Raw genomic sequence first — 26,403 nt, 5'->3', positions numbered from 1 at the left:
TTTAATTTCTGTTGTAGATCATGACAAAATATTTTCAGTGACTGTCTGAAGTTCACTAAATATTAACCCCCATCAGGTTCACAGGCCTGTTGTGGTATCGCTTTGAAATGTCTGCCTCGATCTGTGAAAACAAACATAACAATCATCAGTTACTTCTGAGAACATTGTCGGCGTAACACTTAGAATTTGTACCGTTTCCATGTCACATAGAATATGAATACCTTTATGTGTCTGCTCATATTTAAACAGAGATCTCACAATGACAGTTTTCAGTATTTTCTGCTTCCTGCAGCCTCCTCATTTGACATAGTTAGTAAATTATCCACCGTGCCAACAGAAACAAATACAAAAAATAATGCTGTACCAGCTTCTGGAGTTCCCGGGTGCATCCTGCCAGCAGGTCAACACGAGGCTCCAGCCTGGACTGCTCCTGCAGGGCTTCCTGCCTCTTCTCTGCCATTGTGGCTCCTTTCAGCACCAGAATGTCAGCCTGCTTCATTTTCTGTCTCAGCATCTCTGACACGCGCTCAACATACCTGAACACGCACATCACATTAAAAATAATGAACAAAAGGTGCAACATTTCTGATGCATACAAAGGGGTTTTTCCACTTTATTTAAAGACTGATGCTCATGATAGAAATGATTTATGTCATTTATACTGAATAAGTGGCTCTGTATTGTAGCGGTTAACTTATTTGCCTAACAAGCAAAAGAGCCCCAGTTTGAGCCCACAAGGAGTCACAGAGGGGTTTGTGTCAGGAAGGGCATCTGGTGTAAAAATCTGCCAAATCAAATATGCAGAGCTACCCGCTGTGAATAAGTGAGCAGCTCAAAGTAGCTTATATTATTTATACAGAATAAAATGTATTGTCAGTGTACTTTACATAAAAAAGGACCTGCTACAAGGCAATTAATTAAGCATTCTATACTTTAATTTCCCTTCTACAGAAGAGAGACAGAATAATAAAAGTTAACTGTCTCTTAAATCACAGCCAGTTATGGTAGAAATGAATCACAGAGCTAATCACACTAACCACAGACATGAATGTCAAGGTAATATCAGGCTTGCAATTGTTTATCTGCAAAGGTTTTTTCTGGGTCTGATTGGAGAAAGGGGATCCTTAAGAGTACAGAAACTCCAGATTTTGTGGCACAAATTCTAACTTTCACTTTCTGAAATAAGCACAGGGATGGGGAACTCCAGGTCTCAACGGCCGGCGTCCTGCAGGGTTTAGATGTGTCCTTGATCCAACACGGGTGATTTAAATGGTTAAACGACCTCCTCAACATGTCTTGAAGTTCTCCAGAGGCCTGGTAATGAACTAATCATTTGATTCAGGTGTGGTGACGCAGGGTGAGATCTAAAACCTGCAGGACACCGGCCCTCAAGGCCTGGAGTTCCCCACCCTTGCTCTAAGCTATAAACTTGTTAAGCTATTATATACAAAAGTCACAATAAAGTGCTAAAAGAGAAGTTTGAAATGATAGTTCTTCATCTTATGTGTGTTATTTTACAACAAGGTTATGTATTCACATTGTTTCCTGAAATAGAGCTCAGTGGTGATCATGCTGATATTCTGGCGACCATCATACCGTGGAGAGGCGTGAATCATGAACAGGTGCTGCATCCGGAGAGAGGTGAGCCTCCCCAGAAGGTCCTGCACCTCAGACAGCATCGCCTGGATGTGTTCGCAGGTTTGGCCTTGGATGACCGAGGGGGCCTGCTGGAACTGGCTCATAGCTACCACATCGCCCTCTTCTCTCATCTCACTCAGACGCTGAGTCAGGAACACCTCCAGCTGCACCAACAAATGAAGCCAGAGTCATGCGTTAGTGACAGAAAACCAAATCTGGCATTCAAACACTTATATATAAATATCACAGTAAAAAATGCAATTGCACCTCAACAGTGGGAGCATTCCTTCAGGTGAAATATTGTTAAACTGAGATCCTAATCTTCTGTCATGTCTGAATGCATAAGACCATATCAGCTAAACATTTATCAGGACCAGATTTTTCTATTTAATCCACGTAAAAGATTATGAAATCACACCATCTGCCTTTATTGCCTCTTTCCTGAATTTCTGCAGTTCTCTCTGTGCAGAGGTCTTCCTTATCGCACCAGCAGCTGTTTAACCATAAGATAACCTTTATTAGTCCCACACGTGGGAGACACTCCTGACTAGTACCAAACACCGAAACCATGACCCAATTCCAATCCTTTTCACTTCATCTGGAGTATAAAGTGGCCGCCTCTGCATTTCACTGTTGCTATGCATTCGTCTTGATTCAGTGCTACAACTAGAAACTGTTTGACCTCAATCTTGGCGTTCTTTTTTCACCATTTTAACTTCATTCTTGCAGCTTTGTTGCCATCTCTTTTGAGCTTATCTAAAACTTTATAATGACATGTAGCCGCTGTGCTCACAAGAACGTCAGGCTGCTTGTTAGTGGTCTCAAAGCCTTCACCTTGATAACACACTGCAGCTACTTTATTCAGCTTTCTTGTTTTCTTTCTTCTTGGTTTACTTCGTCCTGACTGGATTGCTTACCTGCCAACATATGTATGTTTCTACAATCTGAAATAACCTTCTTAAAGGCATTTGAATTACATACACCAGCAATTTTCAGCTGCAGCTGTGTCTTTATTCTTACTTAGCCACTGCTACAGAGAAGAGACACACAAGGAGATTCTTCAAATCTGAAGTTATACTTTGAATACTACATTACACTTTACTGCACTATTATTCATGTTCAGTAGTACCTAAAACATGTGAATTACTGCAACCTGTTTGCAGTGTGCTCTGCCTCCAGACAAAAATCAAATGAGGCAGGCTTCAGACACCCCCTGTACCCACTTAATTAAAAGTACAGATAGATGTGTGCTGCTCTGATGGCCTTGGGAATAAAATGTTTTGATTTGGATTAAATAATAAGTATGGTGCACACAACTACATGGATTGACTGCTAAAAACTGAGTCAACTCTTGAGTTTGGCTGTTAACGCAAACCTTGGACATTTTACCTTTTGTTCCACAACATGAAACACATGTAAATAGCTCACTGGTTAATATATTATGTGTACTAGAGAAGATGCTTACTGGCAAATGGCTAAATAAGACTGCAGATAAGTCGTCATCAAAGTGAATGCAGGAGGTGATGGTGAAGTCATAAGACTATGGCGTACTTTATTTGTAGCCTAATGGCAGAAATACCTTTGGTGGCTACAGTCATGTTTCAGACATCAAGATTTTTCTTGCGTCATCCCAACATTTACAGTCCCTCCTCTCACCCTCCACACTCCCTGCCTTTCCTTCTCTCTCGCTGCCTCCTAACATGCCTTCCCCCTTTCCTCTTCCTTTGCATTCGCCAACAGTAGCAAAGCTTTCACCAGCACTCTGACGAACATTCAGCACTGAAGGTGGTCTTCGTTAACCTGGGCTCTGACTGATCCAGTATGGAAATCTCATTCTTCATGATCCACATGTTTGATTTTGGCCAAGATTTTATGCCAGATGCTCTTTCTGACACAACCCTTCCCATTTATCTGGGCTCGGGACCAGCATTACACATACACTGGCTTGTGGACCCTCGCACAGTTGTGTTCCAACAAAACCTGTAGACGACATAAGCTTTAACCTTCCAGGAACAGGGTGTTCCTAACTTTTTGGGTGGCCAAGAAAAAACCCCAAAAGCATTTCCCCGGCACTTCTATCTGAAACTAAGCAGTTCAATTAGACCTTTTTCCTTAATTTAAATAGATTTAATGGCTTAGTGAGGAGACCTGTGGGACTAAATGATATTTACAAATTTTCATCATCAATAATTTTGTCCAGAACATTTTACAATCATCACACAACCTTAAGTTAAAATACAAATGTTCAACCTAAAAAACTGAGCAACACTTAGCTAGTCACTGAAAGGTCACTCCTTCTATCCTTCAAAATTTTAGTTTTTAAAAACTGCAATAAATATAAACAACAACAAAAGACTAAAACCATACAAATAAAATAAAAAATTACAAAATGTCCTCCGTGTCAGTCTGTGGAACTGTTACCTTACACGTTTTTGTCTGAAAGTTAAAACTGATGCTGTTAAATGCTTTTCACTATCATTCACTCCAAACACACCAGCAAACCTGGTGTGTTTGGAGTAAAACAAAAAGTTTTTAACAACACACTCTCCCTCTAAGCTGCTTAATGCTCCACTTGTGTGTTCTGCCTATAGCTTTATATCATTAGGCTATATACAAATATATGTGGGTCTTCTTGAAGTAATTTGAGATCGAATGACTGTAGTCTTTACCTCCATCAACTCGTCAATGAACCGGCTGCGTGACTGAGGGTTTTCCAGTATAGTTAGAGCATCTTCACCCCTCGCCACTCCCTCAGGGCCTTCAAAATAAAATGAGTCTTTTTTAGCAAATGGACATTTCAGCAGCTGAGCATGTGACAGCTGCAAACATAAAAAGGATTAGAAGGGGGGAAAAAAAAAAGTTTCTCACAGTCTGTGCCCACATCCACAATTTCAATTTCAATGGGAGCTTCTGCGCTGTCACCCCAGTCGATACCGCCTGCCCCGGGGTCCTGATGAGGGAGACGGAGAGAGAATAGTTCAGCCTTTTACCTCCCATTACTCAACTGACTACCTTCTCCCAAAAAGTAATCAACACTGTGGTTTATTACAGCTTTTTCTGCCTGGCATAGCTCTACAGTACTTTTAGACATTTTCACCCAATATATTCTGTAGTTCCGCAATCATGTAACCATATACTTTTACTTTATCCAGCAGTTCTCAAACTTTTTCTGGCATATTCCCTTCAGAACCTGAGAGATTGCACCAAACAGAACAAAATGTATTATCAAGCATTAACAATTATAATGAAAGAACAAAAAAACAAACCAAATTTAATTTGACTTTATTAAAAGTTAACAAAAATGCCATTAAAGCGTTTTTAATATTTTATGGTGCAATGTTTTTGACCATTCATTCATAGCGCCTGTATATTCCAAGCAACTATACAGTAAGATATCTATTTTGACCATTTATCCATTAATCTGAGGTTATGCTTGACTCAATGGCCACTTCCTACACACACTGATGTTGCAACACAATACATCACCACAACATTGTATACGTCACTCACTGCAGTCTCCTGAAATTAATTGTGTCTCTGCAGGGAAAAATATACCTGGTAGTGCGTCACTCAAACAAAAACAAAAAAAGTGTCTTTTATTTTCAATTTTTTTCTAATTTTCTTGAACCCCCCACCCCACTCCCAAACCTCTCTACTGGTTCTGTTCACTTGCAGGACCCTGCACTGATAGACTGTGGAGATGCAATTTTCCACACCATTGGTTGTGCCAAAGAGCTGGAGTTGCATGCCAGCAGTAATGGCACAAATTATGTTGCAAATTGCTGCACATAAGGGGGACAATAGCGAGCAAGCAACTTTGCTTTAGTGGAACCTACACAATGAAAAAAAGTTTTCATTATTATTGTTGTTATTATTTTACCAGGCTTCATATGTACGATTTACCTTGTAGTTTTAGCCAGTTATTTTTGGCCATTTGTATGTTAACTTGTGACCTATTTGGTGTTAATCAGCTTGCTAACATGTTTTCACACACACTGAATTTCTGCTGCAAAATTCAGGCACTGCAGCTGGTTTAAGATGAGGATGTACCTTTAAAAAAAAATCACTATATCATATATCATTGTTTTAGAGAAAAGGATGCAACGCAGACGTGTTCAGACGCCCTACCTTGGAGTTCGGCTCCAGGCTGATTCCCCAGTCTATTCCATCCTCGGCTGTGATGCCTGAACTCACACCCAGGGAATCTGATACTTTGCCAAAGTCGCCCCAGTCGATCTAAAACAGATTTTAGAAGACGAAGCAAAAACAGCGGTAAGAAAGGACTCCTGCTGTGAGTGGACATTTGGAATCACTTTGAAACATGCAGGCATTTACTGATAATTTCAATTATGGCCCAGTTTACATAGTGAACTGCATTAAGATAGAATAATGAATGGTTCTTACTAGTTTTAATTATATGAGCACAACAACAAGAATACACATGCAGTAAAACTAACCGTGTCCTCTGTGATGGTATCAGGTGGTGATTCACCCACAACTGGCCTTTCAACAACTGTGGGGACTTTCCCCGTTCTCCACTCATAAAATGTTGCATTCCCTCTTTTTTGGGCAAATGTCAGCATAGGGAGTACTGGCTCAGACCTACAAATGACAACATGTGAGCTCATGTGACCCAGCACAAACATTATCTATGGTTTATGTAGTTAAACAGAACAGAAAGTGTTTCTTTCAAGTTTACTTTCTTAGTTTTTTGTGAACTGCTCTAATGGATATACACCGATGTTTGAGCTGTATCTGCAAAAATATACATTTGAGTGAAACTGCGACAAAACAAAACATAATATTTTAAGTCTGGATGATAAACTGGATTTCAGTTACAACTGAAAATAATTTAGCTTCCAATATTATGAAAACACAAAGTTTTTACACTGAAAGCTGCAGTTGCCCAGTCACAGATGCATTTATAAAGGCCTTTCATGCTTTTTTGGTCCAAGCACACATCAACATGTGGACTGGAAGAGTCAACCACTTTACCTCTGATTAGCAAAGGAGCTGCTTTAACTCATGAGTGAGCCTTTGGACAACCTGGTCTATCTTGAACGAGTTAGGATCATGAAACTTGAAGGATCATTAACAGTTGCCTGCAGCCGGCTTTGTCTTTTTAACTCAGATTGTCTCTCATCCCATCTGTTTTTGGCTCACTCTTCACAGAATGGCCCACCTTTTATAACTCAATTATTAACTTGTTTTCAGTTTGAACGACATTTAAAGTTCAAGGAGATTCCCCGTGAAAAGTTTTTAACCATTTGTTAAGTTTGTAACTAACCAATTTTAAATACTTAAGATTTCAATATTGCCCAAAATAACAGAAATTATGTTTTTTTTCCCCCATAACATGGCATCTCTACTGTATCCCTTACTCACCAGTCACAGACAAAGTTTGTAAAGGCAGCATAAAGTTGTATTTGCTCTTCGAGCCTCGCAGCATCCTTCCCGACTTCGTCAAGAACCGCTGGCAAGTCCTTCACCAGAGCCTGAAGCTCTCGAGGAACATTTTCACCCTGTAAGAAGCAAATAAGTCAATCAAAGGCTCAGAAATCCTCACATAGCACACGATTGTTAAAGCTTTTCCACCAGCTTCCTGTGAAGTTTAGATTTGAGTTTAAAATCTTTGTTCTTACATTCATGGCCTTACAGGGTGAGGCCCCCGCCTAAGGTTACTGCTTTCTGTTCACATTCGCATCAATCAGTTAATAAAATGTGTAACTCTGAGTGTTTGTGTCTGAATATTCTCCTAGAGGTGTGCGCGTTCTTGCACTTACTGTGATGCCATACTGTTTGCAGGCAGCATAGTAGCGTTCCCTCAAGTCTGCAGCTGAGCTCTGGCACTCCACCTCCCGCCTGCTCAGCTCCTGCTGCAGCTGCTGAGCTTTGGCCAGCTGCCTCCTCAGAGCCGGGCCTTCGTAGCTCACGTTGCGGCTCAGCAAGCTGGCCAACTCCACTGGGACACACAAACACATTTTTTATCATTCAGCACATGCAATTATTTTGTTTCTTCAGCTGGATTTTGTGGTCGATATCCTAAGCTACACAAATGCAGCAGCAAAATTAACACTTATAACCTTCCTGCTTTAAAAGAGGGAGCCTACAGGTATAAGCAAGTTAAATCTTGACTTAAATCAAGACTTCAGGAACTTTAACATATCTTAGACTAAATTTAAGGGCTGGAAAAATACACCAAAAACCACAGACTGTATAACAGATACAGCATAGCTTCAAGATCTGAAACAGCAATGGGAAGTGCTTTAATGCTGCATTCTTTCCATCCAGCAGGGGGCGACTCCTCTACAGCCACCAATTACATACAGTCTATGGTGAAAATACACTCTTTTAAAGTAAAGTTAAAAATAATCACCAAGACAAAATATAAGGTGGTTCATGTTGCTAGATGTCAGTTTTAGCTGCTAATTTAAAGTTTTCTAACCATAGTGAAGTGACTTCTATATTCCTCTACATCAGCTGTATTTGATATTCACGTGTTAGACTTTGTACATCCACGAGGCCCTACTTGGGAAACTTGATCATTAGAAGGTGCACATAGAGCTCTAGAATTTAAAGAAGTTCTCTTGGACTTGCTTCGTGCTGCTATATAAGCAATCTGTACATGGAAAGTTTTACATTTTAGTCCCCAACACCGGATGATTAAACTGTTTTTCTGTTAAGGCAGCAGAGTTGTGAAATTTGTGACCACAGAACATCAGAAAACGCGGTTGAAAGAGTCGCAGTTCTGCAGACAGCAAACTGTGTGAAAATGAACTTTGGTTAACATGGTTGAAATTTATTTGCACTAAAGAATGCTTTTATATTTACTGATCCGGTTCATCTGTCTAAAAACTACAGATGAAAGTGAGCTTTTAGGTCAAATATATGCCTTGTTTATTGTCCCTACAAAATAAACAAGCTAAAAAAATAAAAATAGACAATATGACATAAAGTGACAACAAACGGTCTCATAAGCACTTTGTGTAAACAAGTAGACTCGTCTTCTTTGCCTTTTCCACCAGTATGTTACAAGGTCAGCATCCAACTGGGCCTAAACCAATTTCCCACCTGGACCCAAGTACAGGGGTCCCTATATTTAAGACATTCTTTTAGGCATAAGCTACAATAATTAGGTTAACCAGATACATTATCTCATTGCTAACTGGTTTAAAGCATATTAAACAGCATGAAAGTCTTAGCTGAACTATAAAGCATTAACACATGTTTGTACACAGTCGCATTTCACGACCTAAATGTTTAAATGGGACAAAAATAGCAGCACTGAGAGATGGAAATTTGCACATTAAGAAGACAAAAAACACTTAAAACTCATCCATACTGTCAGTAAATATGAATTAAAGATATTTTAAGATTTATTTTCAAAGGAGCCAAAGATACGTAGCTGTGTTCACAGGTGTTTTTATACTATAAAGAAGACATATTGATATGTCTTTCCCTTATTTTCCTAACACACTTACCCAAATAGACATTATCTGCTTCATAAAGAGACACAATCTCCTGCCAGTCCTATGAAAACAAAACCACAAGGGAGAAAGTTTTACAGCAGAAAACCCAAATAAAAAAAATCCCCTTAACATGTGACATTGACATGTATGAATCCTCTCACCTTCATCCTCTGTGATGAGTATCTGCCAAAGATGTTCTTGGAGGAAGCCTCAGTTCCCTTCAGGATCTCCACGATCCTCAAGCAGTGAAAGTAGTGAATGTCTGTCAGTGAAAGTAAACAAAGCACAGAAATAGATGAAGATTTAAAAACAGTGCATATTAACAGCTGCTTAAAATACAATAAACACCAAAGCCATGCTCCTCTGCAACCCCTGCTGGTGTTGCAGTAGCAGTGCAAGAGTCTTTGGGAGTTGCCTGAGGTTAACTGCTAGTTGTCCAAAAGTTGTGCAAAAGCATGCCTGAGGTTGGCTTGGGAGGGACAGCACTTATTGCTAAACCCTGTGATGCTCTCCTGACTACCATTATTAGCTTAGATTAGACAGTATTTTAAAATAAGACCATTAAAAAACTCCAATGTTAGTCTCCACTTTGTTGCAGTCATTAGCAGGGTTGTAACACCACCTTAAAATAAGAATAATGATAACAACAAGAAAAAAAAAACATTAATAAAGTTGTGAAGTGGGGTTTAAGCCTGCATTGATGATTATAAAGTAACCCAAAACCTATATCTGGTTGGAAAGGGGAGTCCCTGAGAAGAGTAGAAATGGTGCTAAATAGCCTGCTGGGTCCATAATAGATTCATCTCTCAGAGAAGTGGAAGGATGGGTGGGTGTATTGAGTTGTAGGGGACCTACAAGAGCCGGAGAGGAGCGCCTTGATCTCCTCGTTCTCCGGCATGTCCTGGATGGCAGCATTGATCTTCTCCCTGATCACCTTCACTGCACTTTGCCATTTCAGGTTACAGTGCCTCCGATCCACCAGCCAGTCTGCAACCACACAGAGCAAGTTTACGTCTGTAACATCTGTTTCAGCCAGCAGGCTAAAGGACTACAGGGCTGTATTAGCTGCTTGTAGCTCAGCTGCAGAGGAACACATAGAAAAGCAAGTGCTTGTTTTAAATGTGCGTGTTTTTGTCTTACCTAAAAGTTTGCTGGTCTGTATGTCGATGGGAAGGTTCTGAATGTTCCGCTGAAGGGAGACAGCCAATAGATTTTGTTATTTACACCTTATTTAACTAACGTAAAGGACAATATCACATTAAACCGTTAGGAAGACATTGTGAATAAGTATCTTAAAAAATGTCATAGGACAGACTGTTTTCTTTGCTAACTTAAACTCAGTGTAAAGTGTTCATTTCTCTGTCACTTAAGTGGACTTTTGACTGTGTCAGCTAGCTAGCGTTAGCTCGCAGGCTAGTTTTTAAAGCCAGCTCGGAAAAAAAACTAAATTTAATCTCACCTCCATTATTTCCTTTTCTTTTTAAAAACGTTTCCGACCATTCAGGGCTTCATTATACGATTATATTCCGGTTTATATCCAGGATTATCATCACCATCCGGAGCTTTCCTGTTTATGACACGTTAGGAGAAAGAGAGCCAATAGGAGGAGGCGATGTTGCCATGTCGATAGCTGCATTTGGATTGGTGAATCGTCGTGGCCCCTGATTGGTGCAACTAATGAGACTGTCGCTAGAGGGCGGTAGTGTCACTTTACCAAGGTCAGTTGTTCCCAAACTAAGAGTAGCCCATGAAAAATGTGGAAGAATACCTGGAAAATGTTGGCCATTTCTTGTTATGGGTCAGTCATTTGTTAAAAAAAAGGTCTCATGATATTTCTTGCACAGTTAAATAAACATAAATGTAGTTTACCTTCAGAAAAGGAAATCTACATCTATCTATCTAGACAGTTATTACCTGCAAGCCTGTTAAAATAAAAACATTTGACACAGTTGTAACAAATGTGCTCCAATTTCTTTAAAAATGTATTTAAATTATTCTGGTTCTGTGTCTACATCTCATTTATATCTCTCTTTATTTGTTTATTTCATGCTTTCCTATATACTTATTACTCTATTATCCAAGCACACTATTGTATGCTATTTCTTTGCACTTAATGCTTTGCATGTTTAAATTCATGCACAAAATTGAGGGGAAAAGAATCAGAACATTAATCCAAAGTTTTATATCCACAAATAGGAAATTTTGAATTCTAAACTTAAATTTATTGTTTAAAAAAAACTTAAAAAATGAAATTTGTTGAAATGAGACGATGAAATGATGAGAAATGGGCTAGTGGAACAAGAAGCTCAGACGTGGACATGGGATGAGAACATGGCGCTGTTGGAATGCCACTATGCAATTAACCCCAACAGAAAGGGTTAAATGAAGAGGATGTGGGACCTCTGGACTTTTTGATGCCCAACATCTAGACCAACGGTGAAAGAACTAGTAACTCAGTGTTCCAGCATTCGGAAGAAGCAACTGCTATCACAGCTGGAGATTGATGAGGTACAACACAAATGCTACAGCAAGGGGGAGCCAGGATGTCAGGTCAGGAGGGAGATCATCACCCCCACCCGAGATGTGGTACCAAGCCCAACAACTGGTGTGTTGAAGTCATTGAGTGAGACCTCAGCGATTAGTAGATCTAAGACCACAGCAACCTTCCTGAACAGGGTTTATAGTAACCATTACAGTGGCAGACATCCCAGAAAGGGTCTCCAGTATGAAGAGTCGGACAGGCCCCCGACATGATTCACTCCTGCTAGCTGAAGAAGCTAACTGCACAAAGGAACCAACTGCTAATAAAAGAGGCACAAGATCCCTGAGGATCCCCAGAAGGGACCAGTCCCATCCAACTACCAGCCAATAACCTGCCTCAGTACCACATGGAAGCTCCTGGCGGGCATCATATCGGCTAAGATGAACAGGCATGTGGCTCAATACATGAGCGGGGCACAGAAAGGAACTGGCGGAAACACCAGACACCAATTAACGTCACATTTTATGTCCATCTGTTATATTTTATACATTTGATAAGATATCATTATCTCATCAAATGTATAAAAAGGTTGCTCATAGGGGGTCATATGATTGTTGGGTTTTTCTCTGTATCTATGAAGCGCCTCGAGGCGACTTTTGTTGTGATTTGGCGCTATATAAATAAAATTGAATTGAATTGAATCATTATTAATACTTATTTATTTATGTTTGATTTTGGCCGTTCAGTGATCAATAACTAAACATTAAACTTTGTTAACTAAACTATTAACAAAACATTTATTTACTAAACACGTTTTTTAAACAGTTAAATGTGTCGTTACAGTTTTATTTTGTTCATTATGTAACATAATTTTAAATATGAGAAAACAGAGACTGACACAGTGTATTATTGTTATTGAAAAAAGTGATATGGGTGAAAAACAACAGTAATAATTCAACAATTTGGCTTCTTGTGAACTCCAGACTGGACAAACCTGAAAACACAAGCATTAAATCCCTGCAGCAACAGAGTTTCTGTAGTGGCCTAATTTCAGTTCATTTGAATGGTGACCTAACTTGCAAATTCAGCGTCTATTCACTGTCTGTGATTTTAAAAAAAGCCATGCAAAGCAGCTCGATTGCTCTCGTTCTCTCCCTCCAGCTTAAAGCCATCACAAAGACTTATGTAAGAGAAAATGCTCAGTGAAAGGTGACTTTATTCTGACTCCAAAGTCCACATTAAAACAATACTTGGATTTAAAGTGAGACTGATAACGGGGGTTTTATTTACAGTTTGGAAAGCCAATCACCTCTCAGGTTCACATTAGCCCTGATGTCAGAGATCTTGATATGGGACTGAGCTGAAAATCACATGGCTGCAACATTTACTCAGTCATGCACTCAGCTGGGCGGGCTCTAGGTGTGTGTGTATGTGTGTGTTTGAGGAGGGTGTGTGCTAAAGAGGAGTGCAGAGGGACAAGGTAAGAGGGAGAGGCAGAGGGAGAGAGATGCTGCACCTGTGCACGCTCACCTGAGGAGAGGAAAAAGATTCCACAGAAAAACAAAGAGAGGAGATAGAAAGTTTGTAAGCATGGTGAGACAGTGTCGCATGTGAGAGAGTCCCCTTTCAGCCAGCACACTGTGAACAAGGTAAGAGAACGAGCGCACCTGAAAGCCTCCAATGAACTGCAGTGGAAACTAGACTTTTATCTGTGCAAGAAATACACATTTAACTCTAATTACAAAAATCAACATGCTACTTCCATCTTTTTCGCTGGTATTTCCACAGCTCAGCAACCCTGATCAACATATTAGAACTGCAGTACTGTATTTGTATAGCCAAACAACAGCTAACGTCAAATTTCCAAGTGAAAATGTCAAAAGTTTTTTGTTTCTAGATCCTTAAGTTGGAGAAACGACTTTAGTTTTTCACAGTATGTAGATGCAAACTGGATATTTTTGAGTTTTTCAGGGACAAAAACAATAAATATGGAGACATTAGCTTGGGTAACTTGAGGTGAGTGCTGTGTTTTAACAGTCAAATTATGGCTGAAGTAAAATTCTTTGGAAAAGAGGCCTGACTTTCGATGATTTCAGCCTCTCAAAAGTGAAAACTTGGGGTTTTTACTTGTCTTATATCAAACAAATTCAGAGTTTGAGAGCTTTTGATTTACAGAAGAAAACATTGGAAGAAATCAGCTTGAGCTGGACAAACTGTGACACATTTTGACCTTTGCCACTGTTTTTAAAGACAGTTAATTGAATAATTAAAAAGGGTTGAAGCCTGAAGGAGACACTAATGCATTATCTTACATCAGAAAATATTAGGAGGCCCACAGGGTTACTATGCATGCTAAATAACATAGTGCAGATATGTTTTAACATGATTTTATTTGTCATGTTTGAGCTGGTTAGAATAACACTAAGTCATAAAAGAGCTACAGTCACAAATTAACCTTTTTGGACTTTGCACCTGTGTGAAGTTTACAATTCAATCAGCCTGTGGATTTTTGTGACCTTTGAGAAGGCAGGAAGGCCTCTGGAACAAATGACTAAAAGACATTTTTATTAATGGAAATAATCAGACGAGTCTGGTACAAGGGATGAAACCTGAGAATCTAGTGAACCTTCAGTTTAAGTTACGAGGGCAGCAAAGCCCTCGGTGCCCTTGGAGGCTCCTCTCTGTCTTTCTGTGGCTCAAAAGTTATTCTTTTCAAAGACTTTGCAGGTCGTTAGTGATTTCTGATTGTGCGCCACAGTTCCTGCTGTGATCTCTGAGGCTTTGCTTGGGCGGCTCACCCACACATAACAGAATACATGGTAACTTATTAAAATGGAGGGCCTCCTTTGTGTCAACAGGAGTTTTTGTCTCAAAGGTCATATCTAAGTCAAACACGGCATTCTTTTGGAAATATGTGTGCATATCGACAAGCTGTCTTACTTAACATGGTGTGAAAGTGCCGAGAAGGTATTCTGTCTTGTAGAAGCTGTTTTGATGGAGAGTCAAGAAAATTATGCAAATGCTCTGTAAATGTTTGCTATGAAGAAACCTGTCCTTTTTGTGTAGGAATAAACAAACAGATGATGAAACAGAGAGAAAAAATGCTAAAATCTGAGGAATGTGACATAAAAGAAGCTATGGAAACCCAAGTAAACACATTGAAGTGGTTCAGACCCTTGTAAAAGCTCTTCTTGGTGAGCAACTATCTGTTACCTGAGCATCTGTGAAAACCACACACCCAGGTTATTAAGCAAAGAGCAACCCTGGGTCCAGAGGAATAAATGTAAAAGGTGCCTGCATTGCTGTTTCCAAAACTTAAAATCAAAGAACCTTTGCACTCTTCGTTCGTGCCATTTGCCAAACATCACATGGGTCAGATAAGAGTAGGACGAGTGTTTCTTCAAAGTGCATAGACTCTTTATTTGCATAGGTGCTACATGATAAAATAACCACACCAAAGGGCCTGACTTCCTGTCAGCCATCATAAAAGAGAGCGATATGGCTGTGTTTGTGAAAGTCATAAAATCTGGTTTATGAGCCACGCTTTTATCTAAACACTTTTTTTAAATGTTTCATCCCAACCTTCAAGTTTAAGTTTTAAATGTTGCAGTGAGAGGTGGGGTTAATCTAAAATACTTAATAAACTGCTCACTATGTGTTTATCGCACATTCACGTTTTCATTGAATCTATCTGGTCCCCGCTTTAGTAAAGTAGCTCAACAAAATTCCTCTAAATTCTGGTAAAACTAAAATAAAAAGACCTCAGAGCTGGACTTACCATAATAGTCTCACTGATTGTGCTTACAACTACAGTAAAAATGCTATTATTTACAAGTTCACAGCTTATTTTGTGGTTTTGAGGACATGATGCACTGCTTTAAACGTGAAACTTACAAAATTCAGTTTAAAATATGTAAAGTAATTTCTGACTTTTTGTATTTTGGCAGTTTTACTTGGAAATAAACCATCAGAACAGTTGCAGGTTAGCTTTCTGTCAAGCAAAGGATCAATTTGAAAACTGTAAAGCCAAGCAAACACGCCTGCAGTTAAATGCAGTAAAATAATAATAAAAATATTCCTCAGAGATTTTGGTTCATGTTGACATGACAGCATCACACAGTTGCTGCACATCCATGATGTGAATCTCCTGCACCATTGCATCTCAAAGATGCTCTAATAGATTGAGAACTGGTGACGTTTGACATCATTTGAGCTTTGTGACATGGTGCGTTATCATCTTCCAACAACCAGCAGCAATATTCAAGCAGGCTTTGGCTTTTAAACAATGCTCAGTTGTTACCAAGAGGCCCAAAATATGCCAAGAAAATATCACCCACAGCATTACACCTCCGGCAGCCTGAGCCATTGATAGACTAATTTTGCTGCAGAAATTAAGACTCATCAGACCAGGCAAAGATTTTCCAGTCTTCTGTTTTGCAGTTTTGGGGATCCCTTGTTAACTGTAGCCTCAGTTTCCTGTTCTTAGCTGACAGCAGCGTTACCCCGTGTGGTCTTCTGCTGCTGTATCCTATCTGCTTCAAGGTTTAACATGTTACATAATCAGAGATGCTCTTCTGCATACTTTGGCTGTAGGAAGTGGCCATTTGAGTTTCTGTTTTCTTCCTATCAGCTCAAAGCAGTCTGGTCATCCTTTGCCCTCTGACATCATAGGGATTTTAATTATGTGGGAAAATCCCAGCTGATCAGCAGTTTCTGAGAAACTCAGATCAGCCCATCTGGCACCAGCAACCATTCCACGTTCAGTGTCACTTGAATCACCTTTCCTTCCAATTCTGATTATGGTCATCGTGACCAAGTCTAAATGCTGCCATGTGATTGGCTGATTAGATACTGAGGTTTAGGAGAAGCTGAGCAGGTGCACCTAATAAAGTGGCTGTAAGTGTATATTCTTTACAGACATAAGAATATATTAAAAGAAGGTGGAAGAAATAGAAAAATAAAGACACAAAACATATTTTCTGTGTGTATTCAAGATGATTTATGTAAGGCATGATCCGACCCATGAACATGTTTATGACCTCTTTGATACGATAAAAGAGTTGGCATGAAAGAGTCAGCGATTGCTCCATAAGGAAGTTATTTGACCTGTTTGGTTACCAGGTGACCGAGGACCACAGAGACCTGGGTGTATTATTCTGTTATCGTTACCTGTGTATGTATCCATACACCTGAAATAATACAGATGATATCACTTGATGAGAAAACCCAGAGGCTTTTGGTCATGTTGTGATTCTTAAGTGAACAACAGAAAGACACCCTTTGTCATTATGTAACACGTTTCCAAACTCCTGGACGACAGCTTGCTTCCCCAGTATTTGCTTTCCTGACTTTATATCAGATCACATGCGAGCGATAGAGGATCCTGTGCAGATAATCATTAATTTATCAGCTGAGAGCAGAGTGTCAGGTGTTGCTCCCCCATTGGGTTACACCTCGTAATCACGGAGATGTGCACTGGATGAAGTAAGCCAGCCGTAGTATCGTCTGCTTTCTACAAACTAGTCCTGCACAGAGCAGCGGAGTAAACAGTGTTGTTTGTCTTTTTGAACTGGTTCACCAACAATGAGAGAATGATATAACATTAAAGGCATGATGTTCAGTGCAGACTGAGATTAATTTGAATGCAAATCTGCAGCAGAAAATTTGTACAAGTGAAAAATTTGCATCTACTTTTTGACATTAAATGTAAGTAATTGGAGCTATAGTTATTGTAAGTTAGCAGAACTTCAAATATTAATGCATTTTCCCTTTAAAAACCTTATAAATGAATTTCAGAATTTAAATCTTTTGATTACATGCTATATGTATAATTTAACTTCAGATCAATTAAAGTTCTTATCAAAGAACTTCAGTCACAGTTTTACAGCTTTGCTGTTCTCGCATGAATGTAAATAAAGGACATCCTGAGCAAATGAACTAAAACACAGAGGAACAAATATAAAACAATGAAGTGTGGCAGAGCATGTATAAATTTAACTAACATCCATAAATGACTGTTGCAAATCTCTGGGTTTTCCTACACTGTAATATCATTGCTTTAATCTTTATTAAACCCGGAAGCAAAACTGCTGAGATTAAAGGAGAATGCCCTGGGGCAATAGAGGTGGTACTAATTTAACATGTTTTTCAATAGCAGGAGAAACCAGAGCTACCTGGGGAAACAAGCGCAGCAGCATAGACAACACTCAAAATTCACACAGAAGCAGCTGCTTGGGGGCCCCCACATCAGCAGAGGGCCCCCAATTAATTTAATAAATATGTTAACTGACCGGTTTAATCATTCACTGTGAGCGCTGAGCTTTTGCAAGTTATTTATTATTAACATTCACTAACAATAACAACAATAACAGAAATGTCAAGGGGTGGTGAGCTCAGGGGATATTGTATGGAAACAGCAATTACAGTGTTAACCTATTTTTACTCTCTAGACAGTTAGTTTCCATTTAATTTATTTAACACTGTTTTTAAATTTGCGCTGTTACATAAAATAATATTTCGGTCTGTGGTAAATTCTTTGTGATTGTGCTGCCCTTTTGCACAATTTAAAAAAAATTTAAACAGTGAACTTGTTTTAAAAATCATCATCTGCTTGTTTATTGTATTTCTTTCCAGCACAGAATAACTAAGCCATTAGAATTGTTGTGTTAGATGCGTAATGCAGAAATGGTTTGGCAAGGGCAATATAGCTAATAGTGGCTTTGCTGACGTGGGTGGCTGAGGGCCTTTAATCAAATCCTGCTTAAGGCCTTGTAAAACTTTAGGCCACCTCTGTGTACGAGGCTTTGCAATTTACCACATAAAATCACCTTTAAATTATTTTAATTAATTCAAAATGGAAAAAAAAACAAGTAAGTGGAACTGGAGTTTATTTTATACAAACTACTGAATTACTTCTTAAAGTACATTTTGAGTTATGATAATCTAATCCAATGTTTTGTATTTTTATATTAAAACCTGAATTTTATTGACGTTAGCAAAAACAATTTGACAGAAAAAACATGGCTGATAATGGCGTCTCTCAGGGATCAACACCGGGCCCACTGTTAATTACTTTCAAAGTGCATTTATTCAGTGTAATTTCCCACTCAGAAGTGTAATGTACATTTTTATGCTGATGATGCTGTCTTGACTGCCACTACCAAACTTTCTCCAGCTTAGCCTTTCATGATTTCAGACCTTTAAATTAAAACTGGTTGCAAGTGATACATTAAAGTTTCATAAATACTTGGCTATTCAGTTGATTCGTAACACTACAAAGCTCTTATTTATATTGTTGACCAGGTATGAATAAATGTAAATGTTTGACTGGTTTCAAATCTTCCTCTGGTCAAATGATAGTGATAAAGAGACTCGGTATATTTCAAAATTCTACCAAGTTTTGATCTAGCTGTACATACTGTAGTTTTTTTGTGGCCTAGACCCTTTCCTGACTACATTTAGATATGCATTTATAGATGGAAATAAAAAGACTTTTTGTATAGATAAAGACTGACTAACATGTCTGCATTAAAACTGACAGAATAAATGCTGTTTTGAAGTGTACAAAGTAATGCTAAAACACTTTATTTACCTAGAATTCTTTGCTATTGCTCACCACACGCTAAGATCTCTGAACTTTACAGGTCGATCCTCCAGTCTCTGTTGGTGCCATGGCTGACTCAAGCTGGTGGAGGCTGACCTTCTCACGCAAGAAGAAGTCTGAATCCAAGGTTCTGTATGAAATCCCAGCAGAGCATGGCAGTAACACTGGGAACAAAGACCACCCAAGTAGTAACGGCTCTCCAGAACTGGACAGCCAGTTGAATGCCAAACTGGAGAAAATCGTCGATAAATCTGCCACCAAAGGACGCCACGTCAAGGTCTCCAACTCCGGCCGCTACAAGGAGAAGAAGAGGGTCCGCGTCACGCTGGCCGAGAACCCAAATCTGTTTGCAGACAACAACCTCAGTCAAGAGAATCATAAAAAGAAGACAGAGAAATAGCACAGAAAATGCACATACTTGATCAGTAATGTGTCATATACACATAAGAAGCTTCAAAGATGGCTTGAATGTATGCAAACACCACCATGTTGTCCTACATGTACTACTACTGTGCTACTATTCACCACACACAGGAAAACACAAGAAAAAAGACACTTAAATAAACAACGAGGTGTCAAAATTTAAACATCCACCCGGCAGACGGGAACTAAACACAGTCCTGGACACATTTTTCTCCAGATTTTCTGTCTTTTAACTTTTATATTTACTTCCTTGTGCTCACGCTGTTGTTTTATATTTTCAAAAATGACATGAAGGAAAATTTGGGGAATTCTCGCCTCATGATTCAAATGTAACATTGGTGTCATTTAAGTTTTCATTTTTTAATGTTGTAGATGTAATGTTATGTTTCAGGTTTTTATGTTTTGTTAAATGTCAAAGGAAATTTTTATTACATTTTTATGACCAAAGACTTGACGTCACTGATTACATCTGAAACATTATGGTGGATGCTTTCAAATATAAAGGCCCCCAAAAGTATCAAGTCATCATTGAAAAGACTTGAATTTCTCAGCTCTAAGAAACAAAATGTTAAAGTAAATGTATTTATTTATATATCTATATACACTTGTCAAGTAAAATATCCCCAAACGGGGAAGGACAAACATCTTTCGTCCATCCTTGTTTCCACATGTTCTTAAATGAAAATTATAGATTGTATATGAAAGATTAATGTAACCATTAACGATCACCATGTTGATCTTGTCATCCAAACATGCAACAATGTCAACTTTTTCTCGAGGCAACAGTCAGTTTGACAACATATTTTGCAGCCACAAATATTAAACGTTTACTTGTGAGGAATACATGTGCAAATTACAGCTCTCATTGTCATGAATTCTAAGTTGACACCCTGAAAAATGCTCTCATGTTTCACATATGAAAACATCTAAATTCACGTTGGTTTCCTTGGATGTAGAAGTTGGATAAGAGGGTGGAGTTCTAAATTATCAGCTATCCCTAGAAAGCCTGATTAGATAGGTGCAGTCATAAACCGCAGAGTTTCGATAATGTTCAGTATCGGTCAGTACAGCTGATCACACAGGAAGAAAAGTGGCAGAAATTCCTTTAAAATGCTCTAAAAGGCACCAACATGGTTTAGATGTTTTGAAATGTACATGGCAAGCTACAGTTGCCTATATCAATGTCTGTCACTCCAGCCACAACCGTAATAATGCAAGCTTTAAGCCTTAATATGCTTTAAAAAAGTCAGTTCTTTAAAAGAAAATCATCCTCTCATAGTTGCTGTTAAGGGGGGAATTAGCTACAGGGACAAAATTCAAGCTGTAAATTCAGACTGACTCATATCTGGAGCCAGGCTTTTAGAGGAACTGCAGGTTTTGGCTTTATTTTTCGAGCCTGGAGGTTGCCCCAGGTGACCGCGGTACAGTTTATGGATACAATCATATCAGAAAACATGACTTGGGTATGCTAATTGTGCTTTTGTACGAATCAAATATCTGTTTATGTCATTGTGAAATAACTTCATGCTGTTTTGTTGGTTTAACTGTCCAAATAACTCCTGCAGCCATTGCATGTGACACATCAACAACAAGAAATGCTGTCTGTAATTTTTTTCTGAGATGCTTTTTTGTTTGTAATAAATATAAAAGTTGTTAACATGTAAGATTTTCTTCTGTTTGTGCTGGAGTCTACAGCGAGGAGAGCTTTTAACATGCAGATGGTGGCCTGTTTAAACGCGATGATCTTGGTGAGGTCGTTCTTTGGGGTTAGTGAGCTGTTCAGCCTGTTTTGTTAACATGGTGATAGTAAGCAGGGTGATATTTGACACCCTGTGGTCTGCTTCTGCATTTTGTAGTGGAGCTGCCCTGCTGTTAGCTGAGAAAATGACAGATATCATCGAGTGATTCACAGAAATCCACAAGTCAACAGTTAATCCATGAGAATATTGCATGTTTCTAGTGATTCTGAGTGATCGTGTTTCGCTGAATCTTGGTGTTTGTGTTAGCTGTGCTACTGACATCTGCTGGTCAAACGCACACTCTGTCCTCAGTTACAAATTAAAACTTTATTAATAGCTATTTTCCCACAGTTACTTCAAGCTATATACCACAATTTCATCCTCAAACAATACAGGACACACAACAGTTGGCACAAATGACATCACGTGCTCTTTTAATCTCACTATTAAAAGGCAGTCACTGCCATAGATTTAAGCCTGATACAATCAATTTAAATTAAGTTAACCACCAGTACAGGTCACATATTTTCCATTTGTAAGTGTAAAATCATATTTGTCACCAATTAGAAGAAAAATATACTTTAGTTGTTCAGTTAACAGACTTGTGATTTTTTCACGAGTTGCTAACACGACTGAGGCAGTAAACTCTGTCTAGAGACAACAATGAATTTGAAACAAATATTAGTTTTCTCATGAGGAACAAGCTCTTTTTGTCATAAATTCTAAGATGACACATTGAGCATGCTCTCATATTCCCCATATAAAAGCCTCTAAATTCATTTTTATATTTATTGTTCAGGTTATGGCCAAAGATGATGTTCTGAATCCATAATTAGCAAAACAGTCACACTTTTCTTTCTTTCTCAAGCAATTGTCTCAATTTTCCATATTTTCTTTAGAAAACTACACACCTGTACAGAAATAATCACACCAATGGAGAAGAACAGCAGCTAAGTGTTGATGAGTGGAACAGATTGTGCTTTTTAAGAAATAAGAAACAGTTTTCATGTCCTAGAAGGTCAACGACTGCACTGTTAAACAACCACAGCCATACTGTTAATCATTATTTTGAGTGGGTAAAGTTTGCTCCACTTTTTCAGGCCAGTGCCCTTTTTCCATTACAAAGCATGGAAAACTCAAAAGTTGCACAGTCAGATTGTGCCACGCTGCTCCACTTATCCACTTAGCACACATGGTTCACCTCAAAAACAGCACAGTGACATTTGGCTTGTTGATAAACTGCGCACAACAGCACCTATGCAAGGTTATTAATGTGAGGTAAAGATGGTGATCTTTTTAAATCAGTGATAGTCGAGATGAAACATGTCCTCTCCTTTATTTCACAGCCTGCTGATGCTCCTCATGGGGACAGTCGCTGGTACACCCAGCCTCCCTCTGCAGCGTGCTGAAACTCTCCCAGCTCGGACTCTCCGTCCTTCAGCTTGGTGAAGACGATGCGGTCGTGAAGTCTGTTTGTCTGTCCCTGCCAGAACTCTATTGAAAAAGGCTTTACGATGTAGCCGCCCCTATTGGAAAAGAAAATCATGGGACAGTTAAAGGCAACGAACCGAAAAAGCTTTAAGAAGCCGTACCAACATGTTATTAACTTTAATTAAGAGCAAAGGTTTACCAGTAATCAGGCATAGGCACCTCTGTGTCCTTGTACTTCTCCTCCAGTTCTGCATTTTTCTGCCTCAGATACTGAAAGAAATTGTGAAAACTGAGACTTAGACATTGTACGCATTACCTACAACGTGCAGGTGGAGCAGCTTCGGCGCTTACATCTCTGTTAGGCACAGTAGTGCTTTGTCGGCTCACGACAGCGCCGACCTGGCTGCTCTTTGGCCGGGAGTGGAAATAATTGCAGGAGCTCTGGTAGGGGATCCGCTCCACGGTGCCTTCAATGCGAATCTGAAAATCAAAATTAAATTTAACTTACATTTACTATGAAAATAAAAAGTTTAAAGAAGAACGTAATATTAAAACGTAATAGTAAAATTAAGGTTTCTGCACCTGTCTGTTCAGTGGTTCCCAGTAGAAGACCAGGCATGCATGCGGATTGCTCTCCTGTGGAGAAGAAAGTGATCAGAGGACCCGACAACACGGAAGAAGCCTTAAAGATTCATGGATGAAGTGAAGGAGGACATGCATAGGGTTGTTGTGACAGTGGAGGATGCTGGACACAGGGTGAGATGGAGGCAGACTTTATCAACAAGGGGCGACAAGTGTCAGTATTTGATTTAAGACAAAAAGGAGACAATGCATATCAAAATTCATGCAAAACATTTGAAACCTGATGAATAAAAAATTCCCGCGATATAATTTTTATTTAGAATAATAAAAACAAAGTCTTCAGAAAGCAATATGTACTTATCAGTAAAAGTATCAGTAAAAGCCAAAGAATAAAAATGCATTTTCAAATGTTTTTTTTAAAGATGTCTAAAATCAGTGGATCACCTGCTTCCATCTCACCCTATAACTGGCATCTAACATGAACCTTCTGTGTGGTCTTCTTCTCTTCTTCCTGCCTGGCAGCTCCATAGTCATTATATTTTGTCCATTATATCCACTATCCCTCGTCTGTGCGCGCTAAAACCATCTCAGCCTTGGCTCATGAAGGCATCAAAAACCCTTTGAAACTCTAAAGCAAAGAAATGGCTTGATAACGTGTTCTGCATAAATTATGGGCAAAAATCCAAAGATAAAGAGTTTATTGTCCCCAAAGTCATAGAAATGTATTTCCAAAGCTCAAACCAGTGAATTGGTGCCATTTTTGTTTGTATGACTGATACAGATGTTGATTTGTAATTTTTTGTGCCTGCTAACTACTCGCTTAAGAAATACATTATTGATAAAAGCAAAAGAGCTGGACTCAATAATAGCATTTAAACATAGTAATGCACTATCTGTGAGACAATAACACAGGAAACAGGAAGAATTACACATTTATTCAAAACCACCTGAGGGCAAAAGAAGCAGAGCATGGATGTAGACGGCTGCTGACAGAGTCAGCGATAAAGATGCTTCTTACCAGCTCGCAGCCCTTTCTGCTCTCATAGTTGGTGAAGAAACGGAAACCTTCACTGCTGTAACCTTTCAGGAGGACCATGCGAGCGGACGGACGTCCATCCCTGAGTACACAACAGATACGATTAATTGTACAAAACTGTGAAAAGAAATCAGCTCCAATCTGTTCGGGGGGCAGCGTTTCTTACTTGGTGGCAGTGGCGAGGCACATAGCATTGGACTCTCCTATTTCAGGACACTTGGTGGCTTCATCAAACCAGTTTCCAAACTGCTTGATGGGGTCGAGAGACACGAGCTGACTCTCCTCAAAGCACTGGAAACAAAACAACCGATACAGATGTAAAAAAACACAGGAAAACAGCCACTTTTACATAATGCAGGATTCAAATGATTCACTGATGCTTTTGGATTATAGTGAGTACAGGCTGTAGGCAGTATAATTACGATTTAATTAATTATTCAATTGTGTTTATCACTTTTAAACATGCCAGAGAAATATGTCCTATTTAGAGGTCAAAGCTGAGGTGTGAAACATCTGGGGAACACCTGCTTTCTCCAGCTGTATACAGCGTGACCAGATGCAAACTTCCTAAAAGTAAATTTGTGTGGGACAATAATTACACAGCCTTTTATCTGAATGCAACTTTCCAAACAATAAGAATAAAAGGAAGATTTTTGCTTGATAGTATTCTTAAATCCATATTATTTCACAGGCTTGACCCACTCAGTAGTTTTTCCTTCTCTTTTTGGTAGTTTCTATACATCATATCCTGCAGAAATCTGCAGAGCTCATGACTTTGTAGTGACTTCCCTTGCACTTTTCCCTGTTAAGCATGGGATAAGTGAAAAAAAACTGTTAACTGGCACTTTATCCAGGAAGATATAAGCCAGATTTTATGGGTAATGGTTTTAAATACTAGAGCCAACCAATATGTGGGATATCATCTGAATATGTGGGATGAGGGACAAAGGATAAAAGTGTGTGGCATCATCTACAGCTACAGCTAGGATGTCCCATTTTAATGGTGGTGACAGCACACCATTCATCAATTTTTTGTTGTTGTTGTGGTCATTTTTCAGTACTACTCAGGGGTGTGTGTTTCATTAAATGATATCAGTTCATATGAATCTCACACGAAACGTGCTTAAAAACAAAAACAAGGATAGCAGTGTCCCTCACAGCAATAACTTCCCTGTTTTGAACCTCCTGGGGCTTTTCTGTGTTAAGTCTCAATGACCTCAATGTGCCTGCGTGGCTTTTTATCCAGGTACTCCGGTACTTCACTGAAGTAAGACGCAACCCATACGGAAACATTTAACGCAGTGGGATCTGGTCACAGACTCTATCCATGGCAGCCAGATTACATTCCAGCTGTGCACACTCACTGTATAAAGTGACCTTGCATTTGCACAGCACTGACAGAGTGGCTTCAGTTACATGACTCAATACACTGTATCCCAACGCAGGTAACTCAGCAGTTTCTCACCTCCAGATCTCCTTTGTACCTCTTCCTCATGTTACTCAGGTCCATACTGGTTCCGCTGCAGTATTTCGAGGTAAAAACGCGCGGCAGCCCTACTATCCTAGTGGCACGAGAGGGCAGATTTCCTCCAATAAAGCAAATATGTCTCAATATAATCGTACTGAGTATGCGCCTCATGCCTGTAAAACACACGCTGACGTAACGCTCCCTTACGTAAAATGTTACGCAAAAGAATGCTGTAAGAAAATCATCGATTTTAAAAATCATTTTACTCTACTTATTTAGAAACTATGTAATCTACGGATTTATTTTCATATGAACTAAAAATGCAAACAAAAACAAAACAAAAAAAACACGAACGTCGGTAATTGTGCGTCATTACGCTAGGACGCGTTCGCGTACAAGCCCACTCGGAGTCTCTTCTCCGGCATTGCAGCAATTTGCTTATTATTTTAGCCAAATTATTTAGATAATACGTATATGGATACAGGTTATCGGTTTTTAAATGTTTTCCGACGTGTTCGTCACAAAGCACAGC

At 39.2% G+C, this 26,403-nt stretch overlaps 3 protein-coding genes across 3 annotated transcripts; 1 reads left to right on the top strand and 2 right to left on the bottom strand.

The window, feature by feature from the left end:
• On the bottom strand, positions 1-10,693 carry cdk5rap3 (CDK5 regulatory subunit associated protein 3). Its single transcript, XM_085361036.1, has 14 exons — positions 10,567-10,693; positions 10,248-10,296; positions 9,963-10,094; positions 9,269-9,369; positions 9,120-9,168; positions 7,422-7,600; positions 7,024-7,160; positions 6,096-6,240; positions 5,767-5,874; positions 4,507-4,588; positions 4,308-4,396; positions 1,597-1,802; positions 365-536; positions 1-121 (listed from the first exon to the last, which is right to left on the bottom strand). The coding sequence occupies exons 1-14, from the start codon at positions 10,570-10,572 to the stop codon at positions 56-58; spliced, it is 1,521 nt and encodes a 506-aa protein (XP_085217162.1). The 5' UTR covers positions 10,573-10,693; the 3' UTR covers positions 1-55.
• A 2,369-nt stretch (positions 10,694-13,062) lies between these two features.
• Positions 13,063-21,209, top strand: prr15lb (proline rich 15 like b). Its single transcript, XM_085361035.1, has 2 exons — positions 13,063-13,238; positions 19,233-21,209. The coding sequence occupies exon 2, from the start codon at positions 19,260-19,262 to the stop codon at positions 19,590-19,592; it is 333 nt and encodes a 110-aa protein (XP_085217161.1). The 5' UTR covers positions 13,063-13,238; positions 19,233-19,259; the 3' UTR covers positions 19,593-21,209.
• Positions 21,210-21,704: 495 nt separating this feature from the next.
• On the bottom strand, positions 21,705-26,132 carry pnpo (pyridoxamine 5'-phosphate oxidase). Its single transcript, XM_085361034.1, has 7 exons — positions 25,869-26,132; positions 24,570-24,694; positions 24,386-24,485; positions 23,368-23,421; positions 23,137-23,265; positions 22,985-23,055; positions 21,705-22,880 (listed from the first exon to the last, which is right to left on the bottom strand). Exons 1-7 carry the CDS (start codon positions 26,130-26,132, stop codon positions 22,715-22,717), a joined length of 909 nt encoding a protein of 302 aa, XP_085217160.1. The 3' UTR covers positions 21,705-22,714.
• Between the last annotated feature and the right edge of the window lie 271 nt (positions 26,133-26,403).

The sequence above is a fragment of the Diplotaxodon limnothrissa genome, linkage group LG8 (assembly GCF_057381915.1).
Source record: "Diplotaxodon limnothrissa isolate DT_005_m linkage group LG8, D_limnothrissa_male_GT1.1, whole genome shotgun sequence".
In the NCBI taxonomy this organism is placed as follows: Eukaryota; Metazoa; Chordata; class Actinopteri; order Cichliformes; family Cichlidae; genus Diplotaxodon; species Diplotaxodon limnothrissa.
Note: the sequence above shows the minus strand (reverse complement) of the source record. Positions and strands in the feature narration are given on the sequence as shown.